At 35.3% G+C, this 22,417-nt stretch overlaps 3 protein-coding genes across 3 annotated transcripts; 2 read left to right on the top strand and 1 right to left on the bottom strand.

Moving 5' to 3' along the window:
• Positions 1 to 9,944: 9,944 nt before the first annotated feature.
• On the top strand, positions 9,945 to 13,847 carry WDL1 (WVD2-like 1). The gene is made up of 7 exons (XM_068461893.2): positions 9,945 to 10,090; positions 11,454 to 11,964; positions 12,333 to 12,421; positions 12,517 to 12,607; positions 12,704 to 12,775; positions 12,929 to 13,039; positions 13,319 to 13,847. The coding sequence occupies exons 2-7, from the start codon at positions 11,458 to 11,460 to the stop codon at positions 13,631 to 13,633; spliced, it is 1,185 nt and encodes a 394-aa protein (XP_068317994.1). The 5' UTR covers positions 9,945 to 10,090; positions 11,454 to 11,457; the 3' UTR covers positions 13,634 to 13,847.
• Positions 13,848 to 14,472: 625 nt separating this feature from the next.
• LOC137723442 (FAD/NAD(P)-binding oxidoreductase family protein) lies at positions 14,473 to 18,017 on the top strand. Its single transcript, XM_068462639.2, has 8 exons — positions 14,473 to 14,966; positions 15,662 to 15,931; positions 16,130 to 16,256; positions 16,499 to 16,560; positions 16,682 to 16,891; positions 17,094 to 17,215; positions 17,308 to 17,446; positions 17,553 to 18,017. Exons 1-8 carry the CDS (start codon positions 14,637 to 14,639, stop codon positions 17,712 to 17,714), a joined length of 1,422 nt encoding a protein of 473 aa, XP_068318740.2. The 5' UTR covers positions 14,473 to 14,636; the 3' UTR covers positions 17,715 to 18,017.
• A 1,425-nt stretch (positions 18,018 to 19,442) lies between these two features.
• On the bottom strand, positions 19,443 to 20,567 carry LOC137723049 (uncharacterized). Its single transcript, XM_068462202.2, has 2 exons — positions 20,380 to 20,567; positions 19,443 to 20,279 (listed from the first exon to the last, which is right to left on the bottom strand). The coding sequence occupies exons 1-2, from the start codon at positions 20,452 to 20,454 to the stop codon at positions 19,686 to 19,688; spliced, it is 669 nt and encodes a 222-aa protein (XP_068318303.2). The 5' UTR covers positions 20,455 to 20,567; the 3' UTR covers positions 19,443 to 19,685.
• Positions 20,568 to 22,417: the final 1,850 nt, after the last annotated feature.

The following is a 22,417-nucleotide window of genomic DNA, read 5'->3' as shown; positions in this document are numbered from 1 at the left end:
CAAGCTTGAATTAACTAGAATGATCGACTTCATACTGTATGAATTCCAGCTGGTGGCTTCGTCATGACAGTCCACACTTCTAGGGGCCGGGAAGACTCACGTAGACATTTCATTCTCCCCATGCCACCATCATGTGATTCACCAACATCAGGAATCGAACCTATGAAGTGTCATGTAGAATACGGGTCTAGAATTCGTCCCCAACTATTGAGTCATCCCGTATATGATGGTTTCTTTAGATTTTCAATACGAGTTTTCATTTTCGACCTTTCAAATTGTTGGCATATTCAACATTTTGGTTGAAAGAGATGTTGAATATGCCAACAATTCGAAAAGAATGAAATTTCAAAGTTTCCAAAATTGGAATGAACGTAGAAAGTACGAAACTTTTTGGAATGGAATTGGAAGATTGGAATTGGAGCCTACACCAAATGATCATGGACAAACTTGATCCACTTTGTTCCCATGATTTAAAGGTAAAACAACCAAAACTCATCAAAAAAATAAAACAAGAAAATCGACAGAGGAACTGGAGTGGCCATGGCAAAGGATGAATTGACACAACGTTGGTGAAGCGCCGTGGTCCAAATTAGAGACTCCAAACACACAATATTTGTAGGAACAAAGAGAAGTTGTCCCAAATTTTGCTTTGTTTCCGTGGGACATATTAATATTTTTATAAGGGTTACTTACACGTGCACAAATAATTAAGTTATGATACCAAACAAAAATGTGACAACAATTTATTGTGATTGGTCAATTTCGATGTGGATTCGTGGAAAATGAAGGATTTTTCAATGTGTTAGGAACACGTCCTAGTACCCCGAATGTAATTATACAATTAGTTCAAAATTTGAAAAAAAAAATAGTTTCCAACCAATTGTATTATGACATTGTTGTATCGAGCCGTATTTCCAGCACATTGAAAATTTATCGTGGAGAATATATAGGGTTGTCTTGTGACGGCTACACAAAAATGTACTTATATATTAGTTTTCTAATTTTACTTCTATGGTATTACTAAGTAACTCGAAAAATCAATGGCTAAATCTTGTATTTGAAAATCTAAATTTTTTTTATAACGGTTGGATTTTACATAAAACTTGTACTACTAAATAGAACATAGCATTGTAGCCGGATTTCTAATTTTGATGCATGCATGCTTAACATTGTATAAGTGAGATGTATATGAAGCTTTCCTTGCTAGGGAAAGGGACTATGGATTGCAATTATGGTCCCCTATCTATGTATGAAATTTCAAAACTTGCCCAAGAAATTGTCAAAGGACCGACAATGTTGACGAAATGTTGGTTCATCATCTTCTAGGACAATCGATCCGAGGAAGACTTCTGAGAGAGATTAATCAAACATAATTGTGGTTAAACGTAGTTGTCCCACTTATTTGGTTGCTAAACATAATTGTCCCACGTAATTGGTGGTTAAGACCCTAATAAGATAGACAAAGCATGCAGTAGAGTGGCCCGCGTTCAATATTTTCAATGATCTTCTTACTCTATTTTTCTGTCAAGGGATTTTATTCAAAGACGAAACAAAATGTTCACATTAGAAGTTAATACATTAAAAAGTTTAAGAAAAGATCTTGATTGAATTAATATTTATATGTTGATTAGTGTGCTTATTTTTTAGGAGAAACTTGATATAAGTCCAATTTTTTGAGCCAATAGTAGAAATAGTTCATTTTATTAAAATAAGTCTAATTCCTTAAATCTTATTATTTTATTATCAATAATTATCTCTTAAATGATAAGATTTCTTATAAGAATCAAATTTCTTCCTAATTATCTCTTTGATTATTTATTTATTTTTGTTCTTTCTTGTTCTTTATCCTGTTTTAAACCCCATTTACAGATTTTATTTTTTATTTTTATAATCAACCTATATCACAGGTTAATTATATTTATCTACCTATATTACAGATTCTTTTTTATAATCAAGTAAGATTCATGTGTCTTGCTTGTAGATATATTATGTTTTTTCTACCTTTTAGTTAAGTTTCATATCTTACTTATAGGTATGATATACATTCATATATTGGTTACTTGAGTTAGGGTAGAATGATTTGCAGATAGATTTATGTCAATATATTATTTTTTTTTGTTATAAGATATTAATTATATTTTTTGGGGTTGAAAATTCATAATATTAGAAGATTTTAATTGATTTTTAATATTTTTAGAAAATATAAAATGAGCATTAAAAAAATAAATACATTGGACTCACTCCTAAAAACCATCTATGTTTTTCGACCTAGATCTAAAAGCCCCTATTTTTTATTAGTAACACATCACATGATTTACAAATTTAGTCTAAAAAGTTGATCTAAAAGTGGGACCCTCTATGACTCTCTGATCTCTCATGTTTTTTGCACAATGAGTTATAATATTGACACAAGCATTGATATTAAACTATGAAGTGACAGAGAATCTACGAAGAATCTTATTTTAAGAAAGTAACATTAGCATTTCTTTTATTCTTTTGACAAATTAGCACCTGAAGTAGGAAAGTCTATCATTTTGCATTCACCACGGTTCGCATGTGCAGACTCTAAAAGTGAATCTAAAAGACGAATACTAACTCCCCGCTTAAAAATAGTAAACATGTTTTGTAGGTAAAAGAAACCACCTGATAAAGAACGTAAAGTCCATTTGCACATTAAGTAGGAAAGTCAAGCTAATTATGCCGCAATTAGGGGCCTTTTTTATTGGGTGTTAATCCCACAAAATTAACATGTAAGCATGAGAAATGGCCACCCCGAGAGAGAATCTTTGCCGAATTCTCTTTGTAAGAATCTTGAAGATTTTTTAATTACATCTGTTCATTGTACATTATGTGATCAGAAATTATTGTAACTTTTTTATTTAAAATTAAATATAAACAGTACTTGACAAAAACTGATCGCTCGATATACAATGAACATATGTGATTAGAACATATGTGATTAGAACATTCTAGAGATTCTCACAAAGAGGATCCGGGAGAGCATTCTCTTTCTGGCCACCCCCACCCCACTGACAGTAAAGTGATCATATCCAAGGAAATTAGTTGAAGTTAAATAAGCTGGTTCGTTGAAGTTAATTAGCTGGTTCCAACTGAACTAAGAAGCTTGGGACTACCGAAAAAAGTTAAAAGTGGAGACGGCAGCTAGATTGATAGATATAGTTATTGAATAGCTGTAGATCAAGGTTAGTAATTTCAGCTACCAAATAAAGACTATTTGTATTAAGCTGACCAAATAAACACGTCAGTTGATGAGATCCTGTTAATTCTCTTCCTAAGTACATATGGTAGCTATGTCCCATCGAGACCCAATTATCTTCTTTCAATTTCATATGTCCGCAAAATATATAACTATTGATACTATGGTCTAATAATATTTTTTTTTTAATATAAAAGCATGAGGATCTTTCAGGATTGACTTTCATGAATAACGAGTTTGATATCTAATTATGACTGTCTATATGTTGTGTGGCTAAACTCAAATAATCTATTTCTCAAATATCGTTGTATCAAGAAAACAACGTTTGTAAAATAGAAAAAAATATATAAGAAAATAATCAAATTTATAAATGGCTTCGCATTCATTTCCATGAACTAGGTGCGGCACTGGCTTCTGGTATGAGGAGATTAGATATTAATGAAAGTATAGAGCCAAGAGGTCCTCGCCACCCCCTCCCTCCCAAAGCTATATATGAAACGAAGACTATACAGCACGTACCGTGGGACCGATTAACCCTTCTCATTCCTGTATGTGCTCATTAGTTTAATTAATTAGTAGTTAATCAATATTCTAATGTTCATTTCTGTACTGTACAGTTGATTTAATATTCTGCATTATCCCTGTGATCCTCTCTAGTACCTTACTAATCATTATTTAAATAATTGTGATCGGCATGTAATGTGCTTATAGTATAAAATTGCAGAGCATGCATGCATGTCCTCGCTAGCGGTTGAGAATACGATGATTTTGTGTTCTTGCAGCTTGCTTTTTTAATATTTACATATTCGAACTTTAAAATTGTAACCATGCAAAATGAGATTTAAGTGAGTATCTTTTTTCGTGTGAGAATTTGATCAATTCAGGTTGAAAATCTTAAATTTATATATTAAATGGTTGTATATATACAATACATCATATTATCACGTAGAATTGAAAAAGTAGATTAAAAAAGCGAATTCTAACGTTAATAATGACTCTATTAAAAATACATTTTCAAAAAAAAAAACGACGAGATAATTTTAATACCTAGATAAATTTAGCGTTTTAATGACGTTTAGTAGGTCAAATACTGCTTTTAATTAAAATAGAATAGCGGACAAATTCGAATGGAACGGATAAACAAACGAGCTTTTTGACTTTATCGAGCCTTTGAAAAGTGGGCAATTGAAAAAAAAGCTCATTTGAACCATTTGAAATCAGCAGCCAGCAAATCAAGAAAGGAAAGCTCAATATATTTAAATCGTGTTACCCTCCCCAAAACCTAAACAGTACCGGCCCAACCTAAAATTCTCTTTTAGATAGTCAAATAAAAAAAAATTCTATTTCTAAAAAATGTTGTAAAAGACTCTCTAAAAAGGTGGTGTTATCTAGATATAGATATTTTTTTCCCGTATACTCTTGTTAATTTATGTAATTTTATTTTATTCAATTCATTTAATTTGACGGTCAAAACTTGAGAGAAGTGTAGGAAAGGTGCAAAGAGATGTGTGGATAACATCATCATTTAGAAAATAAGTGGGTTAAGTTTGAATTTTTAATAATAAATATTCAAAGTTGTTAAAACAGAGAGTGCTGTTGTAGACGAAAAATTAAACCAAGTAGATAAAATAGTTTTTTTACACTATTCACTTGCATGTTTAACAAAAAAAATTAAAACTTTTTTTAGAGATACTCTTAGAAGTAACTTATTGGTGTCAAATCAACTGTGAAGCTTCCATAAAATGTCCCTTTCACCCCACAATAAGCATGAAATGCTATATTATTTCTACTTTTATTTGAATAAATTGAATTCCTACCTTCCATGTTATATATGTTGGGTCCATCACCTTTGGTTTAAAGCTGGTTGGGGCTAAAATATTTGTGGTTGCCCTCACAAAAAGAACTCTAAAATTCATCCCACCAGGCACCAGACCTGTAAAGCCTAAAACCTTTATACATGCCGAACTAATCGGTTAAACTTGTAATTGTCGGGGTGTCATTCTGGCATGCACACTCGTATAAAAACCCTCGAATTTATCTAGCAGATTTTGGTACTTAAACCCTAAATAAGCAGTGAAAAGCCAGGTAGAAAAGTGTTTTGGGAAACAATTCCATATTATCCATGATCAGAAATCATTAAAATTAATAGCTGAATATATCAGAACTGCATGCACTGTAGAATTTTGTTTGCAATTTTATGGTTTCTACTGGAGCAAGCAAGTAAAGTACAATAAAACCCTAAACCAAGTCGTTGCTATATCTTGCAAAAGACTTGACCAAAAACAAGACACTCTTTGAAGAGCCTTCCAATGGGCAAGGCTTGACCCCAAAAAAAATTCACACACTTCCTGCAATTTATCCAACATTTCTTCTAGATATTTTAAATAAACAAGTTAATTTTGTGTTTTTATAGTAATATTTGTCAAATTTTATTCATATTCTTCATTTTTTAATACAATATTTAAAGAGAATTGTTATCGGCACTCTAAAAATCTCATTCTACACTCCAAACTTTCTATATTTGGAAAAAAAAATACACTTATGAGAAGTGTAGAATGAGATTTTTGGAGTGTTAATAACACTTCCCTACATTTTGGCTAGGTCAAATTCAAGACCTCCCACATAGAAATGCAGAGAAATATCTTTAAAGTGTAATAAATAGTAAATCGCTACTTAGATTCTTATTCTTAGGGTGGTGCTATCCACATACACGCTTTTACCTTTCATACTCTTCTCAATTTCTGGTCGTCGGAACAAATGAATTGAAGAACGAAGATCAATAAATAGAAATTAACAAGGGTGTATAGGAGGTAAAAATAAGTGTGAATAACACCATCCTATTCTTCAATCTCCAAAATCTAGGATATCCAACCAGACAGTGACCTGAAAAACTCTCGGACCACCTTGACCAACAAACCCTACTTGAAATTCAAATGAAAAGGGCGGTTGAGAAAGAAAGGAAAGTTGATAAATTGGTAAGTTCCATACAACTCATACTGTGGGGAAATATGATGACAATGGAGAGAGAAAGATATCTGGCCTTCTCTTTTCTTTTTGCTTAAAGTGGACACGATCGCCCAATGCTTCTGCATGACGGTACCAGAATACCCAGTTCTTGTTGAAACTGCAGTTCACAGCTTTTCATACAACTATATTATCACACAAAATGAAACACAAAGGAGTGTTTTAGTATGCACCGGTGTTCAGAGTTTTGGTTGCATATTTAACGCTTCATTCATTTGGTATATGTCATACATCGAAGTATGTAAAATTTTCGTGAAAATAAAATCTGAGACCATAATGTATACTAGCTAATATGTAAGCCATCAAAACACGTCTAAGATTTCAGAAAATTCATGTGAAATATATAACGATCTTGCAATTAAAATTTCACGGGGCTCCTATATTTGTATATTTATGTGCTCGAGAGAAAAAATCAGACTTTCTTGGTATGTAGTAGTACTAAGGAGTTAAACCTCCTGTGTACGGACATTAAATTCCATGCAAAATTTGGGGAGACCCATCTAGATTTACTGGCAGAGTAGTAATATGTATTTACTGAGAGGGTAGGTCCAAATACCGTACTCCATAAGCCTCTTATCTTATTGGGTTTACAAGAAAAACTTATATGTATAATATTCGACTTTCCGCCTCTAATATTGCTTGAATTTTTTTATTGAACTAAAACGATATTGTATACAAAAGAGCAAATTGTCACACATGTGAGCTTATACAAGAGGCTGGTATAATTAAAAAGCTTATCCATTAAATTACTTTTGTTGTCTTACTCTTTGCATGCTAAAACGGTTAGAAATAATTAAAATCTCTTTATTTCATCATTAAACTACTTAATAAAGCGGATAGAAAGAACAAAAATCCCTGAAACTCATTATCAATCTACTTTTGCATTTTAATACGCTTATATAAAAAACAAAAATATTAATTAAAATACTGGTGATTGTGAGACAAACAAAATGAAGGTTGCTCATAAGGGCGATATTTGGGTTAGAGAAATTGTCGCTTTTGGGGAATCTCCAATGGCCTTATGATAAAAAGAGGACGAGGTCAATGTAACATTGACTGAGAGTCTGACTTTGATGAGAAAGCGATAATCCTACAAAACTTACGGCATAGATCACTCTCGATTTTACTATTCTGAGCTTAAAAATGAGGCAATTTAGATAACTTAAATTGAATTTGACAGTTATAATTAAGTGATTCTGCTGACTCACTTCACACAAATAAAAAACTTTGATTTCTCTTTCACAAAAACTAAGGATCTAAATTTTTTAGTTCTTAAGCTCTAAACACTACCGTCGGAAATTTCAAAATTTAGTAAATAAACACAATTACAAAAACACAAAATAAAACTGAAATGAAATGAAATTTTGTTTCAACAAGATTCCAAGTTGAACCGCATAAAACGTTGAACTTTGGAACGTTCAACTTCAACGTTTGGTAAAGTAGGTCCTTCGCCGCACACATTACGGCCTCCACGTTCCCTCCCCGTCGGTTTTGTGCCCACAACGACCGTTATAAAGTCAAAACATGAAAATTAATAAAGATTATTTTTCCTTGCTCAATAAAACAATTCCTTTCGAGAAAAAGAAATTTGTGATTCAAGTAGTTACTTCAGTCGAAGCTTTGCATTCAATTCATTATGATCCAGTAAGTATACTTCTTTCGTAAACAAGCCGTGAAGCACATAAGTTAGCTTGATTTGCTTTATCTTGCGTAAGTTTGTTTGAAAAGTTTTAGATATCCCTGATATTATTTAGGACGTATCATAATGAATGATTGTAAGAAAAACTAATGAAAATAATTTGAAAACTTTAAATTTTAACGATAAAGACAAAATCAAGGATAAAGTGAATAATACCAGGATTGATTTTTTAGTATAAAAATGTGGTTTTTCATTAAAATGAACAGTACCGGAAGTTTTTCGTTAAAGTTCACATGATTGTATTGGTTAACTGGTTAAGCTCCCTTGTATCATCTAGATTCTTTAAAAAATAAAAATAAAAATAAAAAGAAAAAAATCGATTTCTTCCTTTTTGTCTTTTTTTTCCTTTAATTTTCAGTTTATAGGTACCCTCCTTTAGTCAAATGGATTGTGTTTTGGGATTCAATTACAATACTTATATGCATTTAATATAATCATCATGTCGACGGTTAGATGATAATTATATTAAGTACATTGTTCACGTGGATATAATTGATCATCATATAATAATTGTTTTAAATATATGTAAATATTATAACCAATCCCGTATTTCAAATGAAGTAGTAAGTTGATAAATTAGAGAGTGTAGTCAAATTAAGATTTGGAAGGATTTAAAAGGCTTTAGAATCATGAGGTAGTTAACTAGAATTTTAAAAGACTTTGAAATCATGGTGTGGTCAAAGTAGGAGGAAAACTAATCAAAACTGTTTGAAAACCTTGAATTTTAATGATAAAGACAAAATAAAGGGTAATGTGAATAATATCATGATTGACTTTTTAGTGTAAAAATATGATTTTTCGTTAAAGTGAACAGTATCAGAAGTTTTTCGTTAAAGTTCCCTTAAAAGAATGCATCGAAATCCAGTTGTAGTCTACTAGGATTTTAAAAAACTTTTAAGAAATTCATACAAATCTGTATGTATTAAAAAAGTCATAGATTTTAAAGAATTTCATTGAATAAAAGATTTTGTAGAATTTGAAAATAATGCATGAAAAAAAAAGCTATAAAGAATCTCACCACCACCCACACAGGCTTTCATTAAGATTTCATTTCAAGGAGCTGCTCTCTCTCCACGTCAACTTTATCCGACCCACCCCCTGCAATCCCTCTCGTCCCGACATCACCTTTGGGTTGGGAGGACTGAGGAAAGTTCATTACTTTTTTACAAGTTTTTTATTTTAATATTATTTTCTATTTAAAAAATAATTTTTTTATATGACAAGAAAGTCTCTTAAAATCCATTCAAATTTTTAATCAAAATCTATAATAATTCTTAAAATTTCATTTGAATGTTGTAAGAATTCTACATCTTATCAAATTTATCATTTTAAGAAGTCTTTTAAAATCATTCTAAATCCTTATCTGACTTCACCCCTAAGTACCACATCCACCACCCCATAAATTTCACCTTATTTGGGAAACTTCCTCTCTGAGTATCTTAAAGATTAGATCTTTCATTCTCAACACCATTTAAATTGGAATGGTTATAAATGATGGATGGCTTTGAATTCCCAACACCAAAATTAGAACATCCCATTTAAATGTCACACCCAAAATTTCCCTACCCATTTTTCCAAACTCCGTTAAAATTTAAAAACCAAAGATTTTTTTTTTTTTTTTTGTGTTCTCGAAATACAATCGCGTACTGTTATTATTCTACATATTATCATATGAATGAACGACATATTTATTTGATATGTTCCACTTATAGATCGTATTGAAAACAAAAAAAACACACATGTTACAATTACAAAACCCAAAGACCAAAAAACAAAGAAAAATTCGTGAGTTTTCGGAATACAGTCACGTAATGTTAACATTTCATGTTTTATGAACATACTATATAGTTGATATGTTTCGAACTTCCTGCTCTAATTAGAGATAACTATCAATGAGATGTTTCGAGTAGATCGAAAAATTACCACGGAATCAAGGCGTTTGAAAATTTAGAAAGAAGAAAATGACCGGTCTATATATAGCCAAACAGCACAGCACATAAAACCAAAAGAAAACAATAATACTATATGAGAATTTGAGACCCTTCCTCTCAACAGCCTAGGAGAAAAAGAGAGAAACATAAGAAGGAAAGAAAAAAAAAACATCCATTTGAAGGGGTTCAAAGATCTTGTCAGATCGGGACCAAAAAAATGTAAGAAGAAATCTCTCTCTCTCAGCATTCATTTCTTTCTGGTATTGTCTGTCTTTCGTGTGTTTGTGTTTCATGGGATTTCTCAAATGTTGTTTTGTCTTTCAATTTGTGCTTTTTTCTGCAAAGTTTTGAGCTTTGAGGTTCTATCTTTAATGGGTGCTTCTCTGTTTTTGTCATTGTTGGCTACAAAATTGAGTTTTTAATTTTTTTTGGTGAATTTTTTGCTCAGAAATGAGAGATTTTTCTCAGCTGGCTTATTTTTTTCTTTTTCTTTTGGTGATTCTAAGGTTAATTTTAGCTCAGAAATGTAAAAAGATGGGAACTTTTTATGTTTTTGTGATTGCTGGTTATGGGGTTTGCTCAGATTTGTTTGGTCAATCAAATTTCTAATTTGGCGCAAAACCGAGGGCAGTGGTGTTGTAAGATTCATATGGCGAACCTCACTTAGTGGGATAGGGCCTGGTTGTTGGTTTTAAATCAAGTTTCTAAATTTCCCTCTTGATTTTTATTTTATACCTTAAAATTGAAGCTACCCTCTTTTACTTTAGCTTTTGTAATTGTTACTTTAATTTTATTAATTTATTTATTTATTTGTTGGGTTCAATTCATTTATTTAGATGTCTTGTTCCTTAAATTTTACCTAATTTATCTCCTGTTATGTCTTAGTTAACGTGATTATAATTGTATAAATGCTTTGCATAATTGAGTTTGGTAAAAAAAACATAAAATAAAAAATTGACTAGTTTCCGGTGACCAGCAAACTAATAAGACCACCGGAATTCTATACAAGAACTTCTCCTCCGGCTCCGGCACATAGGATTGGCAAAGTACAATGCGTTTTATTTTTTGTGTTGTTTTCGGATTTACAAAGTACAATTCGAAGTCTGATCCACCCTGTTCGATTGGAAAAGCCCAATTTTAGAGGCAGAATCTACAATGTGGAGCACTCTTCCTAGAAAAGGATTTATTTTAATGGTTCATGTGTCTCTTAATAAACTTTTCGAGTTGCAGGTTTGCGATTTTATGTTTTATATAGTTTGCTGGAACTTGGAAAACCTGCAATGCTTTTTGTCTTAATTTCTTTGCGTGTGTGCTCGCGTGTGTGTTTGTGTTTCTTCAAACTCTGTCATTGGAAAGGATGTATTTGGCATTGTAATATGGATTGGGAGATCTAATGTACCTCGAAATTGTCTCGGTTTAATTTGACATGTTTTTCAACAGATAAAGCTTCATAAGTTTTTTGGTCAATTTGAAGAATTTGAAATCTATTTGAAGATGGAATAATTTACTTGTAAATAAGTAACGCTTTGTTAGTATATTATCTAAGCTTATCAAACGAGCGTATTTGATTTTTCTCATGCAGTGTCATGGGGAGGGAAGGTACTGGTATGAAGGTGGGGAACGGAGAAATGGAGAGGAAGGTGGTGGAGAAGAAGATTAATGGTGTCGTGGTGACTTCAATTGGTTTTTCTCGTGGTAAGGTCCATGTTGCTCCCAAAGTTTCAGAAGAAAGCATTGAATCAAAGGATTTCAAGGTGAAGGACCCTGTCGAAGAAAACAAAGTTGCTGTGGAATCTGAGGAGAAGCAAAATGTGCTGGCTGTTAAGAGTACAAATCTTGATGATGACTCAACTGATGCCAAAAATGAGAAACCTGAATTTCCGAAGCCGAGCGACATTAAAAAGTTAAACTTACCTGCTTTAAAATCCACTGCTGCTGAAAATGGGCATTCAAATCAGACTGTTGGGGCTGAAACTGCCGCTGCCAAAAAATCCAGCAATTCTGAGCCTCCTGATGCTAATAAGAGTTCACAGTCTCCTCTTGCTACTAAGAGTCCAGAGTCTCCAAATGCAGAGCCCCCCAAGAGTTCACAGGTAAAACCGTAAAAATACTATATTTTTCTTTCGCAGCTCTAAAGGATTCATCCGCTGGTTCAAGTCAGTCTATTATATATGGAACTTTGTTGAGGTTGCTGAATATTGATGCTTTCATTCGGTATTGCAAATGTGTAAGATTTTGTGCTTGTTCTAGCGTGAAACCATACCCCTCTTTAGAAGTTTTCAATTACATGTTTATAAGATCTCACGAAGAATGCCGCCTCAGTTAAAATGAGTTTCATTTGGCTCGAAAAGCATCATGAAACTGAGAAGAATTATGAACTTTTGCTTGTAAACACTACAGCAGCGTTATTGTAGATTTGAGATGGTTCTAATTACAATTTTTTCCCCCCATTTCATTTCAGCCAACTTCACCTCAGTCATCAGGAGAGGGCGCGGAACATGATACTAAGAAGCATGCTAATGAAGAAGATATTTGGTCTCTGACTTCCTCGTATCCTTGGTTGACATTTGAAGCTTGAATTTCTTTGTTTTCTACATATATTAGAAACTGTTTATTGCATTAGCATTATCCTTAACAAAGAATAGAACTACTGCATCTCGAACACCTAAATTCAAGGTTACTGTTGGACAAGCTCCCACGTTTAGGATCTACGAACGTATAGAGAAAAGGAAAGAGGTACTTTCATAATAAAACAAGTGACTGTGTATATCTCGAGGACTACTTTTTATCCGCACAATCTAACGTGTAACTGATGCGATTCCCTTTGCCTAGTTCTACTCGAAGTTGGAGGAAAAGCATCAAGCTATGGAGGCAGAGAGAAGCCAGTGGGAAGCAAGGGCCAAGGTATGCCACATCCCTGTATTATCTATTATTTTCCCGTGCATTAATCATGGGTGCCACACGGGTCAACGTTTTCTTTTGGGTGTTAATTCTTCCGCACATGATGAGATCCGTTTGAAAAGTCATATTTTACATTTTCCTTCGTTACACTTTCAGGAAGAGCAAGAAGCAGCCATCAAGGCACTGAGGAAGAGCATGGTCTTCAAAGCGAATCCAATACCTAGTTTCATTTACGAGCCCCCTCCTCCTAAGGCCGAACGAAAGAAGGTAGCTATTTCAAATCTTGTCAGTTGTGTTCGACTCCTTGTGAGTTCCAGAACATATTGAAATTGACCGAAAAGAGAAAGAACATAACTCTTGGTACACGCGTCAACAGAAAATCAAACCAAAGAACAGGGACTTGGAACTTGATTAAGTGTTTGATTAAGCGATTAATCTGTTTTTGAGGACTAGTTAATCCTAGTCCGAGCAATGTAGCAATTCCTCGTACTAGCTGCACCTTTTGTTGTGAGATGAACTTTTGTGTGTGCTTGTATATGATTTCAGCTTCCACTCACTCGGCCCAAGTCACCAAAACTAAACAGTCTAAGCCGGAGGAAGAGCTATGGCGATGCAATCACCAACTCATCCGCAGAGGAAAAAAAGAAAGGCTGTTCTCGGGCACAACGTCACAGCCTTGGCACTCAGAAGGAAGAATCCACGCCTCCCAAAAGTAAGGCTCAGTCCGGAAGGCGAAACAGCCTTGGCGGTTGCAAGACCAAAGACCATTCGAAACACGGAAAGGAAACAACGGAAACATCTTCAAAGACCGCCGAGCAGACATCGGATTCGAATGACGACGGACACAAAAGCTTCCTTTAACATCAAGTGCGAAAAAAAGGGTCTTGAATTTGGTGGGTTTAACATTTGGATGAACTGAAGAGAAATAGCTTTTGTTTTACTTTCCTCACAAATGACTTGTTTACTTGGGTTTGTGTTAATTGTGAATTGTATATGGTTTTGTAAGTTAAACCGGTAACTGGTACATATCTCATCTCATCTTGTTATATATAAAAGGTTTAGGCTTTCTGTTTCATGTGAGACTGTTAACATGTTTACTTAGGAAGAATGAGTACGAGGGTAAAAGAAATTTCCGATTTTTTCCACGTGCACTAATACATGAGGAATAAAAAAAAATGTGATCGCGCCTTGAATCTGTAATTTAAGATCAGAAATTGGATCAATCAGGGGATTAGTTGATCCAATTTTCATTGTTTCTCTATTATCTTGCTTCCCCTTGTTCTTGATAAGTAAACATACTAATGTGCAATATGATGAACTTGAAGATCCGTTTCAGTTGGTCATGTACTAAAAAAACGCCTAAAGGCTAATGTTTGATCTCTAAATAATAATTGTACACATACTCAAATGTTAGGGGACCAATTGATGGCTTCGCCGCTACAACCCACTTTCTAGGGACGGAAAGACTCACAGAGGCATTTCAGTCTCTCGCTAGCTATCATCGTGTGATTCACGAGTGCCAGAAATCGAATCCAAAACATGCTATATGAAATACGAACTTAGTATTCGTCTCTGACCAGAATCATCTCGTATACTCAAATGTTTTCTTGACGCGTTATATTTTTATATGTTCCTAGACAACTTTATTAATGAAATAAAGTTTAACCTTTTTTATTAGGGTCGGATAAATGTTTATCACAGCTTGTTACTTGTCAGAAAATCAGACAACATTATGGGGAGATCATTCCACAAAAACAACGTCGTAATCATACAACATTAACATTTTAACCACATAAATTACTCTCCCTCCAATCTCCAACAATTTCTGTCGTATAATCTCTCTCCCTCCAAAAACTCCACAACCATGCTTTGCTCCTTCCACTCCCCTCTCCGCCTCCACCCCCTCAAAACCCACAAGCCCCTAACCATAATCTGCTCCTCCCAACCCAAACCACCACCGCCACCCAAGAAACGAGCCGCCGCGGACGGCCGAAGGCCCTCCCCCAGGTTCGGTAAAAAGCACGGCGCCTCGAGAAGGTCGGTTCTGAAGAAAACGTTCAAGCAGGAGCAGGTGAGCTTCACCACTCCAATTTCCGATGACCCCATTGTTGGTATCATCGGCGGAGGCATGGCGGGCCTCGCCTGTGCTCTCTTTCTGGAGAAACGCGGCGTCCGCTCCACCGTTTTCGACACGGTTTGTTGCTTATTTCCTTCAAGTTTTTAGCTTTTTGTAATTGGTAATGTTTGTTTTGATGTGAGTGTTTTTAATTTTATCTGTTTAGTTTGTGTGGATTATTTACTTTTGTTATTACTCTGAATTTTCATTTGTGGATAAGACATTGCAAAAAGCTTACACCTTTACTATGCTAGTTGGTATTTACTATTTAGGCTCGTTTGAGATTGCTTTTGTAAGAAGCATTTTTGCTCAAAAGTGCTTTCACTGAAAGTGCTTATAGGTAAACATATCGAACTTTTTATTTAAAATCAAGTGCTTCTTAAAATTCACTTGGAAGTGTTTCCTTAAGAAGAACCTAGCAAGTGCATCCTTTGAAAGTGCTTCTGCTAGAAGTGTTATCATAAACATGTCAAATTTTAGCAAATATCAAGCGGTTCATGGAAGAGCACGTAGAAGTGCTTCCTAATGCAGAACCGAGCGAGTGCTTCTCTAGAAAGCGGTTCTAGGACCCAGAAGTTCTTTCGATTTTTTCTATCATACATAGTATAATATGCTTTTGGGTTGTCAGAAAGCAGTTTAGCTCTTTTAGAAGCAATCCCGAGCATGCCTGAACGGGATGCATATATAGTTATGCTTACCAAGTTATAAATTTGAAAGTTGGATTTGTGTTCCAAATGTGTCTAGTGCCACATGACAATGATTTGCTGTCATAGGGTATTCATGGTTTGGGAGGAAGATTGGGAACCAGAGTAGTGGATCCTCAGCCTCTGATATTTGATCATGCTGCTCAGTTCTTTACAGCCAGTGATCCTCAGTTTGTTGGGTTGGTTCAAGGGTGGTTGGAGCAAGGTCTGGTTCGAGAATGGCAGGGTACGATAGGAGAGCTTGAAGTGGGTGGTAATTTTGCTCAGCTTCCTTCTTCTTCTCCAAGGTATATAGGTGTTAATGGAATGCGCCCCATTGCTGACTCATTACTTTCTCAGGTAAAGTAACCTTGCTTCTAGACTCATATTTATAAATTATAAATGTAAGATTTAGTTGGTTCGATAGCATGGTTAGACTTGTTAAGATACGGTAACATTTAGTAGCTTCAATGGCATGGTTGTCCTTGTTAAGATATGCTGATTGACGTTTTTAACATACCATGTCATGGCTAATTAGAATGTTGATACGTGGTGCAGGCTCGTATGATTAATGTGGAGAGACCTTGCTGGATAAGTAAGCTCGAGCCCTTCAATGGGATGTGGCATTTGAGTGAGAATGGAAAACCGCATGGGAAGTTTGATGCGATTGTTATCGCGCATAATGGTAACATAGTGCCTCCATATTGCTTTTCAAGTGTAATTTTCTGTTGCTGTGGCATCTTCACATCATACAGAAACCTTAAATGCTGTTTGCCTTTTTTCTTTTTGTTTTTGAAAGCGCGTTGCATAATTCATTGTATAGGGGCTTTTCTACATGTTCGTGTACGCATCTGATATTCACAATGCCCTTGTATATGTTCTTGAATGTGTGTGGTCACTCTTCTCTTTTATTTAATTTTCCAATAGGTAAATGTGCAAACCGCTTACTTGCATCATCGGGCTTACCACTAGTTTATGGACAAATGAAGGTACATCTAAAATCCATGCGTTCAATTGAATATCTACGTCAATTACCCTTTCGGTCATGATTGAATTGTCTTGAACTGTATTCTACTATTCTTCTAATGCCTTTCTGTTTGATGCTGGTAGAGGCTGGAATTGAGCTCGATATGGGCCCTCCTCGCAGCATTTGAGGATCCGCTTCAAATTCCTTTCGAAGGAGCTTTTGTAAAAGGGGTTGATTCCGTCTCTTGGATGGCAAATAATACCACAAAACTCCAGGGTTCCCGAAGTAAAGGTCCTCACTGTTGGACCTTTCTTAGTACTGCAGCTTATGGGAAGCGGAACAAGGTTCCACAGGTATATTTCAACGCAAACACAGCCATATGTTCACACAAGAGCAAGTATGTTTACAAAGGCACAGATGAAAGGCCCTTGATCATTACTTGAAATGAAACAAACGAGAGTTATGAGGATTTCCAATTTAGACACAGAATTGTCATGCATAATACTTTGTCAGAAGACTAGTAGATATGACGTTGCGCTAACTGTCAATGTGCAGGAGAATATACCAACTGCCACGGCAGAGAAGGTGAAGGCGGGCATGCTCTTGGGTGTTGAAGATGCTCTCGGATTACCTAAAGGATCACTTCAGAGCCCCTTTTACACTCGAATCCAGTTATGGTGAGAAGCTGCACTGAGTGATTATGAAGCTTACTTGAATGAAATGCTCTTGTAAGTCAGAGGTTTATTTTTACGTAATGTGGGATATGCAGGGGTGCGGCACTTCCAACTAATACACCCGGCGTCCCCTGCATCTTTGATCCCCTTGGAAGGGCTGGTATATGTGGTGATTGGTTACTGGGTTCAAATGTCGAGTCAGCCGCCTTAAGTGGAATTGCTCTTGCCAATCATGTAAGTCTCTCTTTGAATTTCTTGTTGTTCTTCACCAAAAGATCAAGTAATACAAGCAAAGTTGCAAGCAAGAGTTCCATGAATCGAATTGGTTTTCCGAATGCAGATTGCAGACTATTTCCAAAGCAGCGGAGACCGTCCTGAAGAGTTTGCTGTTGGTTTACGCAATGAGTTTCAAAATCTTAAAGGACATGATATCGGACAATTTCCCGGGATGGAGTTTGAAACACAGACGGCTACAGAACAAGCATACGAACTTACCACTTAAACCGCGTCATCACATGAAGAAAGTTAGAGGTTTTGTATGCCATTGAGCTTTCAACAACATATGGTTTACACCAAAATGTGAAGCAATACAAAGAGGATCAAGTTTCGCATCCTCTCTGTATGTAAAGGGTAGCCCATGTCAAGGATGCAGAGTAGGGGGCTGGTTGCCTCTTCTCCATGTTCATGTTTTCGTGTTATGTGTTCTATGTGTTCATGTTATAACACGTGTATTTGATGCCGGTGAATGTGTATCAAACTCTAATTATCCAATTTTGTGAATGTCTATTGAACTCTAATTATCCAATTTTATGCGACAACCCGTTCCTTAACATAATAATAAATATGGATTAGATTAGATGATCAAGGCACCGCCTGTTTTCCTGCACTCAAGTTTTATCAATACATAACATTCTAGTAGCAAATTATGGCATGTTTACGTAAGTGGAATAGAACGGTAGGAATGGCAATTGCACTCATTCCAAGTGATTCAAAGTATTTACCAATACTTGGGGAAATACGTACGTGGAATAGGAATGGAAGTAACGGAATTACACTGATTCAAGTGTTATATCAACATTTATGAAATGAAAACATATGTGAAACCCACCTAAAGCGATGAATCAGACTCCTGATTTTCCCAAAATTAGACTACCCAATAATAAGTAGAAAACCAATCACTCATTTTGCATGTAAGACTGAATTGAAATAGATTTAAAATTACCAAATTTGTAGAATCATATAAAAACTTATCTATTATAATCCTCTATAAAATTAGCAAAAATTATAGAAGGAATGAAGGAAATTAATCTAAAAAAAAGGTATTTGATGTCATATTTTTTTTTTACTATTATAAAGGGAAATTACCAAAATTTATAGAAGGAATGAAGGAAAATAATATAAAGGCTTATATATATACTATTTACATTTTTTGTTTTTTATTTTGTTTTTTATTTAATTTTTATATTATAAATGTTTAGAGAGAGAGTTTGAAACTTATGGCGCATTTACGTAATCGTAATAAAAATATGAGGAATTGAATTGAAGAGTAATTGGAATGAGAATGAGTCAGAATCAGATTTTTGCTGAAGTTGTTTACTTAAATGTTCTGGAATCAGCCCTCCCCTTAGTATAAAAATATCGATGTACTTAGAAATGTTCATGAATCGGAATAGAAATGACACTAATTCCATAAAGCTGTTTGCTAATTCAGCAGAATCGGAATATAAACCAGTATGATTACTAAAATACCTTTGTCCCAAATCAAATATTTTATATACTTTTTTTAATAAAATTTGATATAATATATAATAGTAATAAAAAAATAAATTGTTTTTTTATTTTATACACACATTAAATTGTTTTTGTTTTTTTTTTTTTTTTTATAAATTTAAGTATGTATTTTAATATTTAAATTTTCTTGCTCAAAATTGTAGTTTCTTTTTTTTGGCATATGGATGGAGTTGTGTATAATGTGAATGAGGGTATAATAAAAAGAAAAAAAATACATTTTTGATTCCTCCACCATTCAGAAATCCAAATATCATGGAGGAGTCCAATGCCTCAAATTTCAAGAATTGAATTCCATTTTTTTTGTGTAGGTCCCACACGTTGATTCGTAATCACAAGAATTATCCATAATTAAAATCGAATTCCCTATTTTCATACCTAATGAGAGTTTCAAACCGGAAAGCACGCGTTGCAACCCAACATCATATCCATGTAAACAGAATTTTGGTTATCAACAATAAGCATCTCATTCATAATGTCATTCATACTACAGAAAAAAAGTTAGCAAATAACCACCCCCAAAGTTGTTGGAAAAATAACAAACAAATCAGAAAATATAACCCTACAAATTCTCTGTCAAACACGCTGTTTCTGTTCCACTCCCAAACTACCCTCACTCCCTAAACAAATTTACACAAACTACCCCCCTCCAGAAACGTCTCGGACCACCATCTCTAAGACTATCTCACTTCTTCGCCTTCCTCGCCGGAGCCTTCCTCTTCACCGGAGACTTCACACTCTTCGGCTTCCTCACAGCTCTCGCCGGAGCCACCGGCTTCTTCGCCTTAGCCTTAGACTTCACTTCCACCTTCTTCCCCGGCGACGTCCTCGTCGATGTTCTTGCCGCCTTGGCAGCAGGCTTGGCCGCCACCGCCATCTTCACCTTTGGCTTCGCAGCTGCCGCCTTAGGTTTAGCAGCCACCCCTTTGGACTTGGGTTTAGCAGCAACCGCTTTCGACTTGGGCTTCGACGCAACCTTCGCCTTGGGCTTCGCAGCCGTTTTGGTCTTCGCCTTGGCGACCACCGCCGCCGACTTCTTAGGCTTCGGCGCACCGGCCGTCTTCTCTTTCGCCGGAGCGGCGCCGCGAACCGGAGGCAGCTTGAACGAGTTTTTCACCTTGACGAGCTTTCCGGCAGCCACGAGCTTCTTCAAATGGTAGAGCAGAAGCTTCCTGAAGGTCGGCGGCAAATTCTTGTGCTTCTCCTCCACAAACTTGGTGATCGCGTACTGGCTCGACCCCGTCCTCTCCTTCAGCGCCACAATCGCCACCGTAATCATCTGAAAACCACAAAAACGACATCGCAATCAGCCTCCGAAAACACAAAACAGACGGCAACATCGTAAACTAAACCAGACTACCGATTTTCCGACCACGTACCTCGACGAATGGCGGGTGTGCAGGCGGAGACCTCGCCTTCTTGGCCTTGGCAGCGGAGACGAGAGTTCCAGTCATGGTCGTTGACTCGGCGGTTTGACTCAGTTAACTCGGAAACGGAATCGGAACGGATTTTTCGGATTTTGGATGGAGAGAATCAGAAAACGGGAAATGTGAAAAGCCAGTTGGGGGAGAAGGTGGTTTATATGGGGAGGAGGTGAATGGGAGGTGCTGAGCGCTGATTGGTCGGAGCAGTGCGATCCGGATCGAGGAATTTGCACGTGTTTAAATTTGGGTCGTCGGATCGAGGGGTTATCTGCGGCTGGGATGAGAGTTTGGGGCGTGACTCGGATAGGATTGACCGCTTAAGCTTTTGTTTGAAGGCTGCTTTTTGTTTGGGTTGTCAAATATTTGATGGGGGATTTTAGGTTGTGTTTCTGAGTTGATTTGTAATGGGTGTAATTTTTTGGGTAGTTGATGGATTTTAGTGAGATTTTGATGGTTGTGAAGGTTAGAACGTGAAATTTCTAATGGGTGTTTGGTTGGTGGATTTGGATTTTTGGATTGGGAGAAATTTGGATTTGAAGATGGATTGGTCAAAACTAGGGTTTCTTTGGAGTTAGTTTGAGTTTGATTAGATTTTACGAGAATGTTTTAATTACATTTTCTTTTTTTTGGTCTTGGATTGTTGTAGGCTTGTAGAGGAGTGAATTGGTTCAAGAATCGTGAAATTCCGACAACAAATGAGTCACGAAATGTCGATCAGAAGGACGATGAAGTTGAACATATTTTGAATAGTGTGATAGTTTGTGATACCTAATTTTCATATGAAGACAAGCATGTGTATAATTTGTTATGATTTAATTCATCCAACACAAGTCGACTCATGTTTGAGGTGTTCTTTGAGGAACCACACAAAACAATGTAGCCATTCCAGATTGGATAATACATATCTCTTTCTCGATGATTTTCCTCTTTCTTCACTAACATGACATCATTTCATCATACAAACATTATTATCAAAACCGTTCATTCTCTAATTACTATCATCTAAAAATCATTTCTGTACAAATTCATTTGATTTGAAAACTGTTTAGTCATCCATTTGAATAAAAGAAATTGACGATTCATCACATATTACAATATGGATGACTAAATGGCATCAGAATGAAATAGAGCTTTTTTTGAGATGATATGTGAATGATGATAAAGAGAATGAACGGTTTCGATTTTTCTTATTGTACGATGAAATGATGAAATATACGTTAGTGGGATATGAGAGAAGTATTGTCCTTCCATAGTTACCTTTCACTAATCACATATGACATTTTCTTCTAAATCAACTGCTCATTGTATAAAAATCTTAATTGTTACAAAAATTGTCGAGTTGTTTAGTGCATATGAGACAGTAAAGGATTGCAAATTTGATTGATTTAGTACAAAGATGATCTCTAAATGGTGTTTTTAGAAATTAACTATTTCAATAACAACATGTATGATGAAAATTCGCTAATCACAGCTGCATTAGCGAAAAGGTGCTTGTTCAATTTTGATTGTTCACTAGTTTTTCCGTTTTCAGGAAATCTAGTAACCTACACACATGTCTTGGTGAATTTTCGGTTTGCGTTCTGCCGAGAGGTTAGGTTTGATAAATTCACCAAGACATGTGTGTTGGCGCAACGCAAACCGAAAATTCACTTAATTTTGGATAGGTGAGGAGTTTTCACGACTTAATAAGATATCTTGAATACTTAAATATATTAGGCCCTTTAAAGGAAGGTATTCTCATTTTTTTTCTTTAAAAAATAGGGGTTAGTTGTGGGACTCACTTTACATCGAATTTCAATTATCCGAACCGTCTATTTTGTTAATCTCGATTCATAGATCATTTTAAAAAAATTTCAATTCAATCCGAAACATTTGTTTATTTAATTATCACAATGAATTTTCATTGTTTCTTAGAGAATAAAGTATTCGTCAATTTTTTTGAATTCAATTAGATGTCTCAAATATTTTTGAATTGACTAATATTTTGCAAGGA

The sequence above is a fragment of the Pyrus communis genome, chromosome 4 (genome assembly GCF_041283825.1).
Source record: "Pyrus communis isolate YQ-2024b chromosome 4, ASM4128382v1, whole genome shotgun sequence".
In the NCBI taxonomy this organism is placed as follows: domain Eukaryota; kingdom Viridiplantae; phylum Streptophyta; class Magnoliopsida; order Rosales; family Rosaceae; genus Pyrus; species Pyrus communis.
This window is presented reverse-complemented; position numbering and strand designations above follow the sequence as displayed.

Bases quoted from the DNA above. Each gene is read 5' to 3' on its own strand.
- WDL1 (XM_068461893.2), top strand. From the start codon at position 11,458: ATGGGGAGGGAAGGTACTGGTATGAAGGTGGGGAACGGAGAAATGGAG. The intron at 12,422-12,516 runs GTATCCTTGGTT...AACAAAGAATAG, and splicing joins ATTTGGTCTCTGACTTCCTC to AACTACTGCATCTCGAACAC. The intron at 12,776-12,928 runs GTATGCCACATC...TTACACTTTCAG, and splicing joins AGTGGGAAGCAAGGGCCAAG to GAAGAGCAAGAAGCAGCCAT.
- LOC137723049 (XM_068462202.2), bottom strand. From the start codon at position 20,454: ATGACTGGAACTCTCGTCTCCGCTGCCAAGGCCAAGAAGGCGAGGTCT. The intron at 20,280-20,379 runs GTACGTGGTCGG...TGTGGTTTTCAG, and splicing joins CACACCCGCCATTCGTCGAG to ATGATTACGGTGGCGATTGT.
- LOC137723442 (XM_068462639.2), top strand. From the start codon at position 14,637: ATGCTTTGCTCCTTCCACTCCCCTCTCCGCCTCCACCCCCTCAAAACC. The intron at 16,561-16,681 runs GTACATCTAAAA...TGATGCTGGTAG, and splicing joins TAGTTTATGGACAAATGAAG to AGGCTGGAATTGAGCTCGAT. The intron at 16,892-17,093 runs GTATATTTCAAC...GTCAATGTGCAG, and splicing joins AGCGGAACAAGGTTCCACAG to GAGAATATACCAACTGCCAC.